This window comes from Nesoenas mayeri (genome assembly GCF_963082525.1).
Source record: "Nesoenas mayeri genome assembly, chromosome: 2".
Classification (NCBI taxonomy): Eukaryota; Metazoa; Chordata; class Aves; order Columbiformes; family Columbidae; genus Nesoenas; species Nesoenas mayeri.
In genome coordinates this window covers 34,449,722-34,464,975 of record NC_137543.1, presented here as the reverse complement: position 1 = coordinate 34,464,975, position 15,254 = coordinate 34,449,722, and the positions used below count along the sequence as shown (strand labels likewise).

General features: G+C 39.2%; 1 protein-coding gene across 2 annotated transcripts in view; it reads right to left on the bottom strand.

Annotated features, from left to right (window-relative positions):
• The window catches only part of UBE2W (ubiquitin conjugating enzyme E2 W), a 35,418-nt gene extending 25,595 nt beyond the window's left edge, over positions 1-9,823 (bottom strand). For both annotated transcript variants that reach the window (XM_080339955.1, XM_080339956.1), the window contains exon 1: positions 9,731-9,823. In XM_080339955.1, coding sequence (XP_080196081.1) covers positions 9,731-9,745 — 15 coding nt within the window. In that variant the 5' untranslated portion in view covers positions 9,746-9,823. The remainder of the gene's footprint in view (positions 1-9,730) is intronic.
• Between the last annotated feature and the right edge of the window lie 5,431 nt (positions 9,824-15,254).

Sequence of the window (15,254 nt, the reverse complement as noted above, 5' to 3'; positions counted from 1 at the left end):
ATCAGATTGGTCACCATGCACCATTGAGCAAGATGTTATGGGTCACATAAATGCTTATTAACAGATACAAAATTAGTTAACTGATCTGCGTTCCTATCAGCTACTTCAAAAGGCAATAAGCTATATTCCTAAAGCCTATATGACAATATCACCATCATATTCCCCAAAACCAGGGATCTTTTTTCTGATTCTACCAAAACCAAGGATCATATCTATGACCAGACCAGTAGACAGACTTTAAGCACAATCCCCCACAATGCAACAGCGCAGTCAAAAGTATTTTCCTTCCTCGCCAAGAAAACATACCTAGCTTTTGTAGGTATGTGAAAATTGCCTTTCTCAATGCCTTTAAAAAAGGAATATCACAATATCAGATGTCTATTTCCAGCTCTAAGCCCATTGTCAGAACTCTTACAATAGCTTTGCCCCTCCCTTGAAAAACTGGAGCTTAGAGAATTAAACTTTAACACAGTTACATGCAAACAAAAGCATGTGTACAGTGAAAAACCAAGGCATTCTTAGTGATAGAGGTAACTACCAAGTACGAATTACGTACATACAGCTGAGAGCAACCAAGATAGCCAATGAATATTGTTTCAGTTAACATATTATACTTCATAACTGGAGTGGGCAAAGCACAGCACAGATATTCCGTTCCACTGGCTCTGTTGATTAGCAGTAGAATATTAACACCGTAATCCAATCAAGGTCAACTGTGTGTCTATACCCTGCCTTATTATTTCCTCAGAGCTGAAAATACAAACTTTATAAAGGCACATGATCCAACAAAAATAAGCCTGAAAAACGATCAATGCATACCTTCAGCAGTCTTATCTTTGCAAATCTTGAAACTACACTTTTTGGCATGTCAAGAAAAGTTGCACAAGATGTGTCGTATATTAACTTGGTAAACTAAACAATGCCCTTAGTTAAATGCTCTACTTATGAACAACCCCGAATATAGATCTGAAAGTCTGGTTTAGAGATTTTTTATTTTTATATTTATTTTTATTTTTTTTTTAGGGAAAGAATAGAATAGAGAGAAAAGCTGAGCTGATGAAACTGAAAGAAGATTCAGTGCAAGACCGGATATATTAAGGGCAGTTGTAAGAGCCTGGTAGAAAACAGCGGGGGGGAAAGCAATTTTTCTCTATCAGTGGAGCAGAAACCTACCAGTAGAGTAAAAAGTAGAAGATGGGCAAACAGCTGGAGGAAACATATATCACCACACCTTATTTTAACACTAAAACAAGCTGTGATAAATGATGAAGCTGGAATGTGATGGCCTTTTCACCTGGAGTGGTAGAGACCCTACTAGCCATGCTCAGTTCGGCAATATCGTGAGGATATGAAGAAACTGAAAAATGGAACGGCAACTTCACAGACTAGGAAGCATGAATGTCAAGAACACCTGCACTTGAATTTTGTTAGAAACTTTCTATTTCCATGCTCTCCAATTCCCTTTTCTTTGTTGCAATGATAAAGAAACTAGTAGCCTTCCAAAGCCAAGCCTTCCTAGACACTGTAAAGTCAACCTTAATCTGGCTTGGAGATCAAAGAGGAAGAAAAACTAACTGATAAAACAGCTAAAAGTTAAAAATTAATCCCACAGGGGCTCCATTCTTCTGTTTTACGCTGGTAAAGCCACTGCGCCCTAGGGAGACCTAAAAATATTTCTTCAGTAACTACCAATGATTCTCTTCCACACCCAAAGATGTAAACGTACCCAGCAAACTCTGTTAGCACAAAAGCACTGTCAGATCTATGATGAAGTCCTGGCAAAGAATTTACATTTCACTTTTGAACTACAGGCTGTCACCTCCTCCCCATTAAGTCAAAAAATCTTTAAAAAAGAAAAAAAATCCTTTCTGTTTCAAATAAGTTTTTTCATGCATGAGATTTTTTTTTCCCCAAAATGCTCCCTCACAGAATGGAGGCAAACAGTAACCTTGTACCGGAACAGAAGGAGCTGTTAGCAGGCTGTTTTTACAACACCACCATGTTGCTTCATAAGCAAAGCTGCTGCTAGTCTGCTAGTAAAATATACTAACTTGAGAGAGTTAAGACCAGTAACAACTGTATTTTCAGCATTTTGGTTCTTCCATTCACACATTTGTTACTGAAAAGGACCTGAAATCCAGAATATGGAGTTCTAAACACTGGGTAGACAGTCCTGCTTTTCAGACAAAACTCCTCTACAGAAAAAAAGTTTTTAGCAGCGTTAAGTACTGCTGGAATAGCATGCTATTCTACAGATAGAAATCTAACTTTAAACACCAACAAGCTCTCAAATAGAAGAAAAACAAGGTAAAGATTAAAAATAGTGATATTCAAGAAAAAATTACCTGTTACAATTCATCTTGCTATTTAGGGAACCTAAAGAAAAGATGGCAGTTCCTACAAATTAAAAAAATCTTGCAGAGTGTATCCCATAATTCAGGTTAAATCATTTGGCCCAAACTCTTAAACTTATAAGCCATCCAGATACTGCATTATCACAACCCTGCATGATTTTTTTCCTAATGAAGTTCTTCTGGTAAGTTTTAATCAAGACCCAGAGGAGGAAAGATAGATAATTGTCTGGATGTGCCCAATTAAAGCTTCAGCAGGACACATAACAAAACGGCTTCACAAAATACTCTGCCCACAAAAAATAATATTGTGATTTGAAGAATTGTTTTTCAGTTTTATCTATTTTTGGCTGAAAATCAGGTTTTCAATCCGTACTGAGAATGCAGAAGCAGATTAGTCTCCTCCTTCTCATTCTAATAAAACATGTTAACATCTGGCAACCCAATTCTAATGTTATTTTCCCAGACCAACCCATAGTTCAAGTTCTAAATGTCAGGCATTTTGTACATTTCTCTGTTCTTAAATGAACCAAAAGGCAATACATAAATCTTTTAGCAAGCTACTTAGAAATAAATTTTCACCACTAATCTTTTGTTCTTCCAAGTATTTAAAAATTTAATTAGGTTATGGATTGGGGGTGGGAGGAAGGATTGTTGACTTCTCAGTTTGATAACAGAATATCATCTTCACATGCTCCAAAATATTCTAAAATATTTGACTAGAAGGTCAAAGCAACACAGTCCTCTTCTACACAGAATAATATGCTTGTCTTAAACTAAGAGACAAGATCAACCTGAAATCAGAACTACAGTGTAATTAAAGACAAACCAATAACTACACACACACAAAAAACACTCTGTACTCCACAGTCTTACAAGCTTTTTGCCAGATAATCCATTTTTTTTCACAATGAACCTGTCACTTTAAAGCAAATTGAGTGAAATCCACTAATGAAGAATAAAATGAAACTGACAGCCAGTCATCTGTTTTATAAATGGAGTCTTCAAATGTACTAACACCCAGCAACAAGCCTCACACAGTAGTAAAAAGTCAAACAAAAGAATTTTATATTTTAAGGACAAGAATCTGGCATTATTTGAACTGCTTCAGTTAAATAAATAAATTTAAGCTAACAGCAAGGGCTGGCACAATGAGGGCAACCATACGTTTACCAGGGAATTTCTTATCCTTATAAAAAACATTCCAAAGGTTGATAACCAAGATTAAATGCTGTATTCTGACTAGAAGTCTTTCAGAAAGAAAAGGGGCAAAGCCTTGGAAGCTGCAAACTGTGACAAGAATTAAATACTAGTCAACCTGTATCCCTAAATATGACCAGGAGAGCATTTCTAACTTAGGAAATCTCAATCCATTCAGTTTCCTTGTCTCTTCTCATTATTGGCAACTAACTTCTAATCAAGAAGAAATAAATAAATTTATGTGAAGTAACAGCATCAAATTCCATTAAGCATTTTATTCCAACACACTTTTAGAGACAATATTTGATATACTCTAGTAAACTATTATCAAAATTTATTGACATATATACAGGATTTTCTTATTTCAAGCAGTATTTTTAATTAAGGTTTAATACAAAAAGATGATAACTTTGTATTTGTAAGCACCCAAGCAGAAACAATTGTTTTTTAATACTGTGTATGAAAGGATGAATAGCCAGTATGCTCAATCAGATCATTAGTTATCAAAAATAACTAAGTGTCTCACAACTCCTGCTCTACCACCGTTAACTTCTGTTCTTTCTTTTCTAACACATTGATACTGCTGCTGGGATCACAAATGATGGGGTTCTCTCCCTTCTTCCCCTGCCACCCCAGATTGATGCTTGTTTTTCATTCCAACCACTAAGGTCACCTCAGAGGAAAGACAAACAACAAACAAAAAAACACTGTAGAGGCTGGCACAGATTCCAGAATACCTTTTGAAAGCCCTCAACTACCAAAAGCAGACAGAAGACAGGTTACCTGATCTTCAGTCTATCACAAAATGTTGCTTACTAGCTCTCTTTGTTTTAAAACATTTATTTACTCTATTTTTGTTATAATAAATGAAGTTTCAACAGGTTTCAATTAATGGGTAATATTGTCTCTTCCTCCCTTCAAAATGCAAAAACCCAACCCCCATCTGACAGTTCTGTCACAGTCCTCTGCTACTTCAAAACCATGCAAGATACACAGAATTTTTGGATCCTAGTGCTGAGCAAAAGACCTTTGCCGTCTTCTTTCCCTCTGCCCCAGTGGGAACTTTAACCTGTGACTGCTTGAAAGCTCATCTCTCGGTAGTAAATCAAGCCTACATCAGAGACAGGAGCATTACACCGAACACATTTATGCTTGTTGTACACAGCCATAACTATGGGTAAATTCAATGAAAGTTATTCCTTCTCTTTGATCACATAATCTCTAGGAGTATTCACTGGTATAGCCTATACCTATGCATTACATGCTGCAGATTCTTTAGTCTCAAAGTCTTAGCTCAATAGAATTTGAGCAGACAATTAAAGAAAGTGCTTGATCACTGAGTTTTGCACATTGTTTGAGATAAGCTGCTTTACCTTATTAATTACAAACTCACAGAGCTCCCAAAACTCTGTTTTACACAAAAAAGTGAAACTCCTTTGGGCCTAAAGCTGTAACTTTGATTTTATTTATCTTTACTGACTTAAAGACTATAAATTTTAAACTTCACTAAATATTCAACTCCCTTTAAAAGTGTATTTAAAAAGCCCAAGATTAAACTAACTCATCTTGGTAAAATAACTATAAATTTTGCCTTTAACTTATTTCACTGTAGCATGGCTATATGCCAAAACTAATATACCACCTATCAGTACACACTGATAACTGAAGGTTACATAAAGGACTAACAAACTCTTGGTGGACAGGAGAAATCCTTTTTACTCCCCACTCATTCTGGTCTCAATTATGGTACTCCCATTTTTCCATTTAAAAAGTGATTGAAATATTTATCTTCAACAGTATTTCACCAATGGCACCACTAAATAATTAAAATTGTTACTAACTACCAATAAACACTCATTTTAATCTTTATTTTTAAAATATTTTATTTGAAATAACACAAATAGCATTTTGTACTATTACGTTTAACAGTACAGAACACGCATCACCACGTAAGTTCCAGCTGACTGAGAGCTTTCCTCACTTAAGGTTTTGGAAGATATATTAAAAATGGTTCAGAACTTTTTCCTGGACAATGCTACCAAATAAGAGAAAAGTATTTCCAAATTATCAAATAAAAATGTTGTCAACATCAAGAAAGATTAAGAAATGAGGAATTGTTCTGAGAACAGCTGGAAGCACAGAACTTCCACTGAGACTAAAAGAACAAGTAAAGAACAGAACCAGGGAAGTCAAACCAAAAGTAGGCATATCCAGAGCATAATATTTTCCTATAATGTAATTACAACTCAACTTTTCTTGAGATTTCAATGGCTTGTATACATTCTCCCCATCCTTTACACCACTGGCTGAAAAAAAATGCGGTGAAAATTGAGGGAAGCTTTTGTGCTGCTACTGTCTTGTGTTTTGTGACAAAACTTCCTGGTGATGTCAAGCTACCGTGAATTCTCCATTGTCATCTAGCACAATTATTTTATTAAATGTGTGTTTAGATATAGATTTTGGAAAAAAAAAAAAAAAAGTCTGTTGCTGTAACAAGACTTTTCAAGCAGCAGTTTGTATTTTGATGTGTGCATTTTGATGGTAGCCCACCAACAGGCAGCTCTCAAGGACAAAAAATAATAATCTTGATAACAAAAACACATGGCAAAGGCTAAGGCTAATGTTCTACACTCTACTAAAGCTGTTTGTGCCATTAATTACATTTGTTCTGTATGTAATCAGATTTAAATATCTACATGTATAAACCTCATGTGACTAATTTTAAAGGAACAACCAGAGGTTATTTTGTGGATAAAATGTAAACCTAAAACTGCTCCCACCGATGTGTTTGTGAAAGCTGTTTAAATACCTCCAGTCATAATTCACGGTTTGAAGTAGCATGGTATTAAAAATGAAAGGAGAGGAAACATAAAATGGTAGTAGCTAGAACATCAGCATTACGGATAAAGCAAATCTTTCAAGTTTAAGATGCAAATAGTTGATATCTGTGGGTTGAGGGAGAAATGCCTTCATTATCTAACACTTTGTAAGGCAATAATATATTCCATACACTTTCAACTGAAATTCCCTGGTTCTATTTTTTACTTGCTCTTCTATTCTTAATGCAAGTTCTGCATTTCCAGTTATTCGAAGAACAACTGTTAAATGCTTTTTTTCTTACTAGTTGCCATATTTTTATGTTTATGTGTAGCTTTAAGACTTCAGATTACTAACTATGCTATACCACATTTTCCAAAGCAAATTCACTCTATTCACTTGTTCTACACTAGTGACAACTTCCAATAATATTTCTGTGGGGTTTTTGTTTGTTTTTGTGTTTGCTTCTTGTTTGGTTGTTTTTTCATGCAGGTATTTTTGGTGTTTGTTTTTTTCCAGAAAAAGTTGCACAAGCTTCATTTTTTTTCTGGGAAAAAAATCTTGCTGCGGATAAGCTTTTCCTTCAAGTTTGTTGGTTTTTTGTTTCGGTTTTTTTTTTGGGGGGGGGGCCTGTTTTTTTAATTAAAAAAAACCATAATTTACCTGAAGTTATGCAAACCACGTTTAAACCAATCCAGCAGTGGCAAATTAGTCACCACTTTAGGCAACACATTGATTAAAAAACAAACACAGGATCTTCTCAACATTGGCTGCTATTATGCTAGAAGAAAAGTGTTATAGAAAACTATCATTAAAGAACGTCCATACAGACAAAGATCACAATGAATTTAAATTATACAAGTAAAGCCTCAAACTCTCAAATTTTACAAGTTGCTATGCATCAACTGCACTGCAAAAGCCCTTCATGGGGATGTTCATTGCCACTGGCAAAAAGAGATAAATTGTTACAGTTTCAAAACTTTCTTTGTACCCTGACCTAGACTGATCAGATAACTCCAGCTTTAAGTTAATCAGATAAATTTTGGTGGATTTGTAAAAATAAGATGTAATTAACCCAGGGCATCATAAACTGCCATAATTTTATATAGCAATGTAAGAGGTGACTAACTCCTACTTAGTGTACCAATACTGCATTCTTATCATAAATACAAATAATTTAAATGTTAACTAATAGAAGAATTCAGAGCTTTGAAATTTTGTTCATCTGTGAAGGTGTCTACTATTGAGAAACTTACTTTTACAGTTTATTTAAAATAATTTCCCAAACAATTCCTTTTCCAATTTGCTAAACTGCATTACTAAACTAGTAATTTACTAAACTCGGGAAAAAAAAACATAACATTACACAAACAGCAACACACAGACACAAAGAATTCCATAAACTTCCTTGAATCTCTCATCAAAAGACAACAGAACACTATAAAAAAAAAAAAAAAGTGTGCAATCTTACCATCTTACCGCTGGTATTTCTAAAATGAATGCAGTTACATTAGACTTATGGCATCATCATATTTTCAGGAAGCAAGTACTACCTCCACACATAACTTATCTTACTTTTAGGCAACATTTGTCATTCATGTATCCTAAATAACCTCATTTAATTTGTAATCATTATTTCCCCTTTAAAGAGGGAGCAACAGGAATGAGGGTGAGGCAAATTGTAGAAGGTCATTTCCCAGACCAGAGACAGCAACACAGCACAGGTATACAAAGTCCCACGGAGTGCTTCCTGCAAGTTTCACAACTGTCACTTCCCTACAGTTTTCACACAGTTTTATAAAAGATACTACTTAATTATTGCCTCTGTTTTGCAGTTATACTTGTTGAAGTCTGAACATTAAAAAAAAAAAAGCATTACAAAAACACATTTGCCAGATAGAGCTGATAAAATGAAGGCAGATCAGGCTGTCTAAATTACTACTACATGAAGAACATTCTGTACAGTATGTTCTTGATCCCATTTTATTTTAATAACTCAGAAAGACACATTATGCTTTTTTATGCTTCTAAACTTCATAGAAGAATTTCTACTCCATGAAGTTCAATGCCTTACAATTTTAACTCTTTTTAGCTATGCTAAATCCTGGCTATTAGGACAATTAAACTAATTTCATTCATTTTGTACACCCTTTCTGGGCTTTTCAATTACTAGGGACAAAAAAATATAAGTTATACAGGACCAAAATGAAAGAAGAAAAGAAGCAGCAGTTTGAGGCAGAAAACAGAAGTGCTAGATCATCCAGATCTAAAAACAAAATGGAAAACTAACAATTCAAGGAGCACCAGAGCAGTTACAGGCAAAATAAAGAGGGGTCACTGCCACAAAACTCACGTAATCCTTTCCCCTGCTTCAGTCACAATAAATCACCACCCACTCAGAGCAGCACACAGTGAAAGTGATCCATTCCTCCAGTGCAATTTCTGTAGCTACTATTTAAGAACTCCTTTGGAGAAGGTATGAATAAATAATTCAGCTGGAAATACCTGTCAAGCAGCAGGATGTTTAATGCTACTGTACCTACAGCAACCCCATCCAACCAACTACACCAGCCATTATCTATCCACAGGACTAACACCACACTACAATCTCATTTTACCAAGAGAAAGAGCACCCCACAGGCAACACAGATACACGGCCTGGGACAATACCTGTCTGTCCCAGGCCCCCTGTACCCGAGAATTACAGTGCCGTAACCCCAAAAACGACTGGCAGGATGGAGCTGTTGGTCACGTCCTTCGATGCCGCCCTCACGGTGTCACCAGGAGCGTCTCCCTGACTGCCCCCCACCCCAACCGCGGCCGCCACATCGCGGGGGGGCAACCGAGCCGAACACCTCCCATGGCGGCCAGCGAGGCCGTGGCCCCCTCAAACCCTGCCGAGGGGGAGATGGATCCCTTCGCCCTCACCCTCCCGAGGAGAGGGGGCATCGCTGCCAAACCTCTCCCCTAGACGCCCGGTACCCCTGCCCTCCTCCCCCGCCCCACCCGCCCTCCCTTGCGGCTCCCTGCTCCCGTACCACAGTCGAGGCCCAGCGTCGCCCATCACAGCCTGCCCCCGCGGGTCTCGGCTCCATGCCGGCGCCGGGCCGGCTCTGCTACACCTCCTTTTGCCCTTCGCGGCCCCGCCGAGCGGCCACCGACGCGCGGCCGCGTTGCCGCCGCACAACCGACTCCCTCAGCCGTTGCCCCAGCGGTTACTCCGCCCGCGCCGCTCCCTGTAGGGAGCGCACCACCACGCACACGCCCGCGGGAACGGCTCCTCCCGGCTCCGGCCCCCCGCCGCCGCTCGGCCCGCACCCCCACGCCCCGGCACTGCCCCAGCTCCGCCGCAGGCTCCCCACCTGCATAGACGCCATGATGGATCCTCCCCCTCCCCTCTGCGCCGCCGGCCCGGGCCCACAGAGACGCAGCGTCGCGCGCCCGTCCCCTTCCCCGTCACGTGCCCGCGCAGTCGGCCGAGCGGCCGCGCATGCGCGAGGGTGGGGGGGGGCGGGTGGGCCGCGTCCTTGAGCTCGCGCTGCCGCTCCCGCCCTCGGCGGCGCGTGCTGGGGCTGCCCGGCACCTGCGGGGGGAGGGGACAGGGCGGGGCTGCCCGCGGCCTGGGGGAACCGGCGTCTCCTCACGGCGGCCGCTCCCGGCAGGGACGCGGGTTCGGAACCTGCAGCGGGCCCGGGCGCGCTCCGCCCCGCGGGCTCCTGAGCCGGTTTGCTACGGGGGAAGGGCCCACTTGCAGCTGGCGGGGATGAGCTGCTCTCCTGGCCGCGGGAGTCGTGTCCCTGTGCTTTGCCTGGTACTCTGTCACAGCTCTTCAAGCTTTACGTGATTTTGTTGTTTTATTTTGTTCCCCCTCTACTCTGCCCTTGTGAGACCACATCTGGAATATTGTGTCCAGTTCTGGGCGCTCAGTTCCAGAAGGACAGGGAACTCACGGAGAGAGTCCAGCACAGGGAACAAAGATGATGAAGGAAGTGGAGAATTTCCCTTATGAGGAAAGGTGGAGGGAGCTGGGGCTCTTCAGCTTGGAGAAGACTGAGGGGTGACCTCATTAATGTTTACAAATATATAAAGGTTGAGTGTCACGAGGATGGAGCCAGGCTCCTCTCAGTGACAACCAATGGTAGGACAAGGGGTAATGGATTCAAACTGGAACACAGGAGGTTCCATTTAAATTTGAGACGAAATGTCTTCACGGTGAGGGTAACAGAACACTGGAACAGGCTGCCCAGGGGGTTGTGGAGTCTCCTTCTCTGAAGACATTCAAAACCCGCCTGGACGCCTTCCTGTGTAACCTCATCTAGGTGTTCCTGCTCTGGCAGAGACATTGGACTAGATGATCTTTTGAGGTCACTTCCAATCCCTAACATTCTGTGATTCTGTAGTGCTCTGGTGGTGTACATGATCAAATGAGCATGGGTGTATTTTAAATGTGACCATTTTTTGGATTCTACATTTTCCCTTCCTGCACTGGAACTTCCTTTGTCCTTTGCACTGGATTATTCTGTGGTGGCTGTGTAGGTGAAAATAAACAAGCACCACTCACTAGAAGCAACCTGCATACAATCAATAAATGAAGCAACTGGAGGAAACTATTTTTTGTAAAGCTGTTATTCCAGCTATAGTATTCCAGACTTAAAATCCTCAAGATAAACTTACAAAATGGTTTTCCAAAGGCGAACCTATAAAACTAATAATTCTAGTGGATATGTAAAAACAAAGATTTAATAGAGATACTGATTCTGTAGCTCATTATAATTTGTACCTCCCCACTGGTCTTGCTGCAGATGCTGAAAACATTGGAGTACGTTTGTGCCTTCACACCTCACTTTCTGATGATGCTAAAGAATCCCTTTGGGTCACATCTGCTCCATGGGTAGCACCTGACTTTTCCTTCAGAGATGGCCTGATACAGATCCAATTAAATTATTGAACAATTGTTCTCAGTTTGTATTTACCTTTGAAATCTGCTTCTTTAATTTTAGACCTTAAGAAGAGTTGTGCATCTGAAAGCCTCCCTACCTTCTTTAATCGTATTATTTAGTGCAATGCAAGATGCTACCTCCACCTGTAAGCTTTACCTTCTGGGAAGTTTTTATTTATCCTCAACTTTGAAAAAGACTAACTGGAGGAAAAGAAAAAGCAGCTTCCAACTTGTATCCAGTGTCAGTGTTGCCATTGTCAAAGTGAGCGTACAAACTTGTGGAGTTTGCTTAAAGGGAGGAACAGAAGGCAGCAGGGGTGTCCTTGCTCTGAGGTAGCTGCAAAAGGAAACAAGCCTCTTGGCTTTGCAGGAATTTGCTGATGACAGAATTGTGGGTATCTGCCGATTTTTGAATGAGAAAGGAGACCAGCCTACCAAAAGTAAGGATGGAAAAAGTGTCACGATGTAAGCCAAATACTCTACTTTTCGTCTTGTAAATTCAACCTCAATTCTCAGTCACAAACTGTGGGCTTCCGATGCTGTGCAAGCTGGCATTGTTCTGCTGACTCATTTAAATGAGTTAGGAGAGTCTTGCCATGTTTTTTCCTTGGAAGTCAGTATTTATGTACTGTATGATTTCACACCACCATTGAGGTTGCAGAGGATTTATTGCATTACGTAGACATTAAGACCTGGTAGAAGTTTCTTTTTTCCTGCAGCTCTTCAGAACTAACTTGGGCTGTTACAGCATTAAGTGGAACATTGGTATTTCTGTTTTACTAGATGTTGTTGTTTTGCGTGATCCAAACATATGTTTAAACTAAAATAAATTTCTTAATGCCATATGCCACAAACATAACAAGAACATCAAGTTTAAGCAATGGACATGTGTTCAACTATAAACATGGACATATTGACTGTTCATGTTGATGTAATCTCAGTGCAATAAAACTGATTTCAATGCATGATACTCAGTTTCTTAACCCTGCTCCATATAACCCTGTTGAAGGTGAGATGAGAAGACATAAGCTTATGAATGCCAGCATGCTTCACAGACTGCAAGCTAGTTTTGTATTAAAAGGTCAGCTTTGTAGTCTTAAGCTAACTCTAATTAGTACAAATATGATTTTACTCTGTAATGAAGAAAAATTATCTCTGCACAAAAAGCCACCTCAGCAAAAAATCATAGCTTTTAACTGTTCTTGTGTTGAAGTAGTCTTTTTTCCTGTCACACAGAGCTTTTCAACGTTAAAAACAAGGCACCTACCACATTTTGGAGTAAAATACTGTTTACTGACACAGCTTCACCTGTGCTGCAAATCCCATTCCTAAGGACAGCAGGCATGATAAGCAAGGAATAGTTTGCCCTTTACATAGACAATAAAGCACAAGTTAATTACTATCCTCCCATCTTAACTGGATCTGTAGGAAACTGAAGCATTACTCTGCAGTTGAAACTTGTGATCAGAACCGCCCCCACCCCTAAAATTCACTTCGAATTTATTCTTACAGGGCTACCAAGGGTATCTTTTATCCCTGTTTTCACATCTTTGTTCTTTGAAGTGTCATGCAATTGCATAATATATAGGGGCAACATTTTTAGCTCATCATCATGGGAATGGAGAAGCTGGAGAATTTTTGTTGATTGGGTTTTCTTATTGTGTTTTTGTTTGTTTGTGGGTTTTCTTGTTTGGTTGGTTTGTTTTTGTTTTTCCTTTCTCCATGTCTCAGTAACCTGGCTTGCAGAGAGTGATTTTAGTAACTGTTTTTGTACAGTGCATAATGCTATAGGGATCCAATCTCTTGAGCACAATAAGAAACATTATTAGCAGACTACCAGAAAGAATTTGTATGAATATTGGTATTTTCTTCGTTAAAAACGGTTCCATTCTTGATTTTGTGGTGGCTTATAGGATTCTTTGTTTGAAGTTATTCAGTAATCTCAACAATGAAAGGCCCAAAATTCCAGAGTGGGTAGATTTCACAAGGAGTTGGTTATATTGTAATTTGGTGTTCATTTCAGCATTGACCTTTACCTGTGCAAAATGTAAAACAAAACACTTTTGCAATTAACCCTTTCTAGTCTGTTGCAGGTGTAGAGATAGCGAACGTAATAGTTGTTTGCTTTTAAAAAAAGCAAGCTTTAGTATTTGGCTAATGTAGCCTGACCCTGTACCAGTCAACCTCAGTTTTGCCACAGATTTCAAAAATTGGAGTCCTAGTTCTGAAATACTCAAAATTCCAGGGGTAGGAGGAATTTTATCTGTCATGTTCATTATTTCAGAAGCTATGTTGTAGTGATCTGATCAAGTACATGATCATGACTCATATATCAAAAACATATAGAGCAATTCATGAAAATTGTACCTCCTACTAAAAAAGTTTCTGTAAATATTCATGAATTTGTTCTAAGAATCCATTTTTCTTCAGAGTTTGCACTGTCTTACATTTACAGAAAAAATGCAGCTAGTGCTCAAACTGCATTTCTTTGATAATTTTCTGATATATCTAGACAGATTCACAAAAGTCGAATATGTTTGAATAGGGTCCTTATAATTTTATATTTTATTCCCTCCATTATCCATGTTTTCAAATGTTACCTTCTATTTTTTTTTTTTTTTCCTGTATACTGAACTATTACTGCCTGTTTCTTTACAATTTCTGCCACTGTAACAGCACAAGAGCTTGATTTGTTTTGTCCACGTCCGCTATACGTTTTAGCTTTCTCACACAGAAGTCAACTATCACATTAACGTCCCCTTGTTACTCCGGTGGCAGAGCAAGCATAACATGCAGTGCCAGGAGACTGCACCTCACCAGCTTGGAGGACTACGTACCTCTCAGAGGAACTGGGGCAACTTCTCCTTCCATTCTTGCTTGCCAGTCTCAGGAAGGGTACTGAGTTTAAAATGTTTGTGGAACAGAGATCTTCTGATAAACACAAGCTTCATGCACCTGCAGGAAATGCTGTCTGCATCACGCAAGTAAAAGATGTAGAATCAAACCAAGATAAGATTGTACTGAGAATACTAAAGAAATAAATTGTATACATAGCTAAACATGAAGAACACCCTAAATTTGCAAGATGTCTTTGACCCACTGAGATTTTACTATTGTTTTATTCTTTAGTGACAATGCAGCTTTTTCATCAGAGGCTTATTCTGTTTGTATCTTACTTAGTTCTGCATAGTAATGGACATTCCAGACTTTCAAAGGGACAAATGGAGGCTGGGGGAAAAGTTTCACCTTATTGTTGATCTCTCCAAGTGCAGCATCTGCAGAAGAGGGACATCCTCATGGATGTCATGTGCTTCCATTTCTCATCTTGTATAGGATTTGACAATTTTGCAGCCACTGGGTGATCTGTGGCTTTCAGGTTATCCACAGGAAGACTAAACTACCGAAATAATTTTCCATCTGATAAGAAAAATAATCTCTCCTATTCTGTGGACACACAGTTGTTACAATTACTGCAGGGGAAGAAGGACGTGTGGCCAGGGAACAGAATGGAATTACCTGGTTTAGTAATATGCCATAATTACCAATTTATAGTAACTGTCAAGCTATGATTTTTGGCACCAGTAGTCCTCTAACTCTTTTAAATGCTGTAAAGATAAATACCTATACAAGCTATTAAAAAATTAGGTTTGTGTAGAACCTATACTCTATTAAATAGATTAATACACTAAAAAGTGCAAGGTTATGTAATTATTAAAAGTGCTGCCACATAAAAAGCATCCTTTTCCAGATCCCATGTAAGCGGGTTGATTACTGTATCTCTCAAATACCAAGGTTCAGACTTTGCTCAGTGATAATACCTGTGAGATTCAAATATAATTATCATTTAGTCATTTTACTTTACCTCTGAAGACTGTGAACTGAAGGCTTCTCAGGTAAGATTTGGTTATTAGGAATACACAGAAATGACTGCTTGGTTTTGCTAGAGA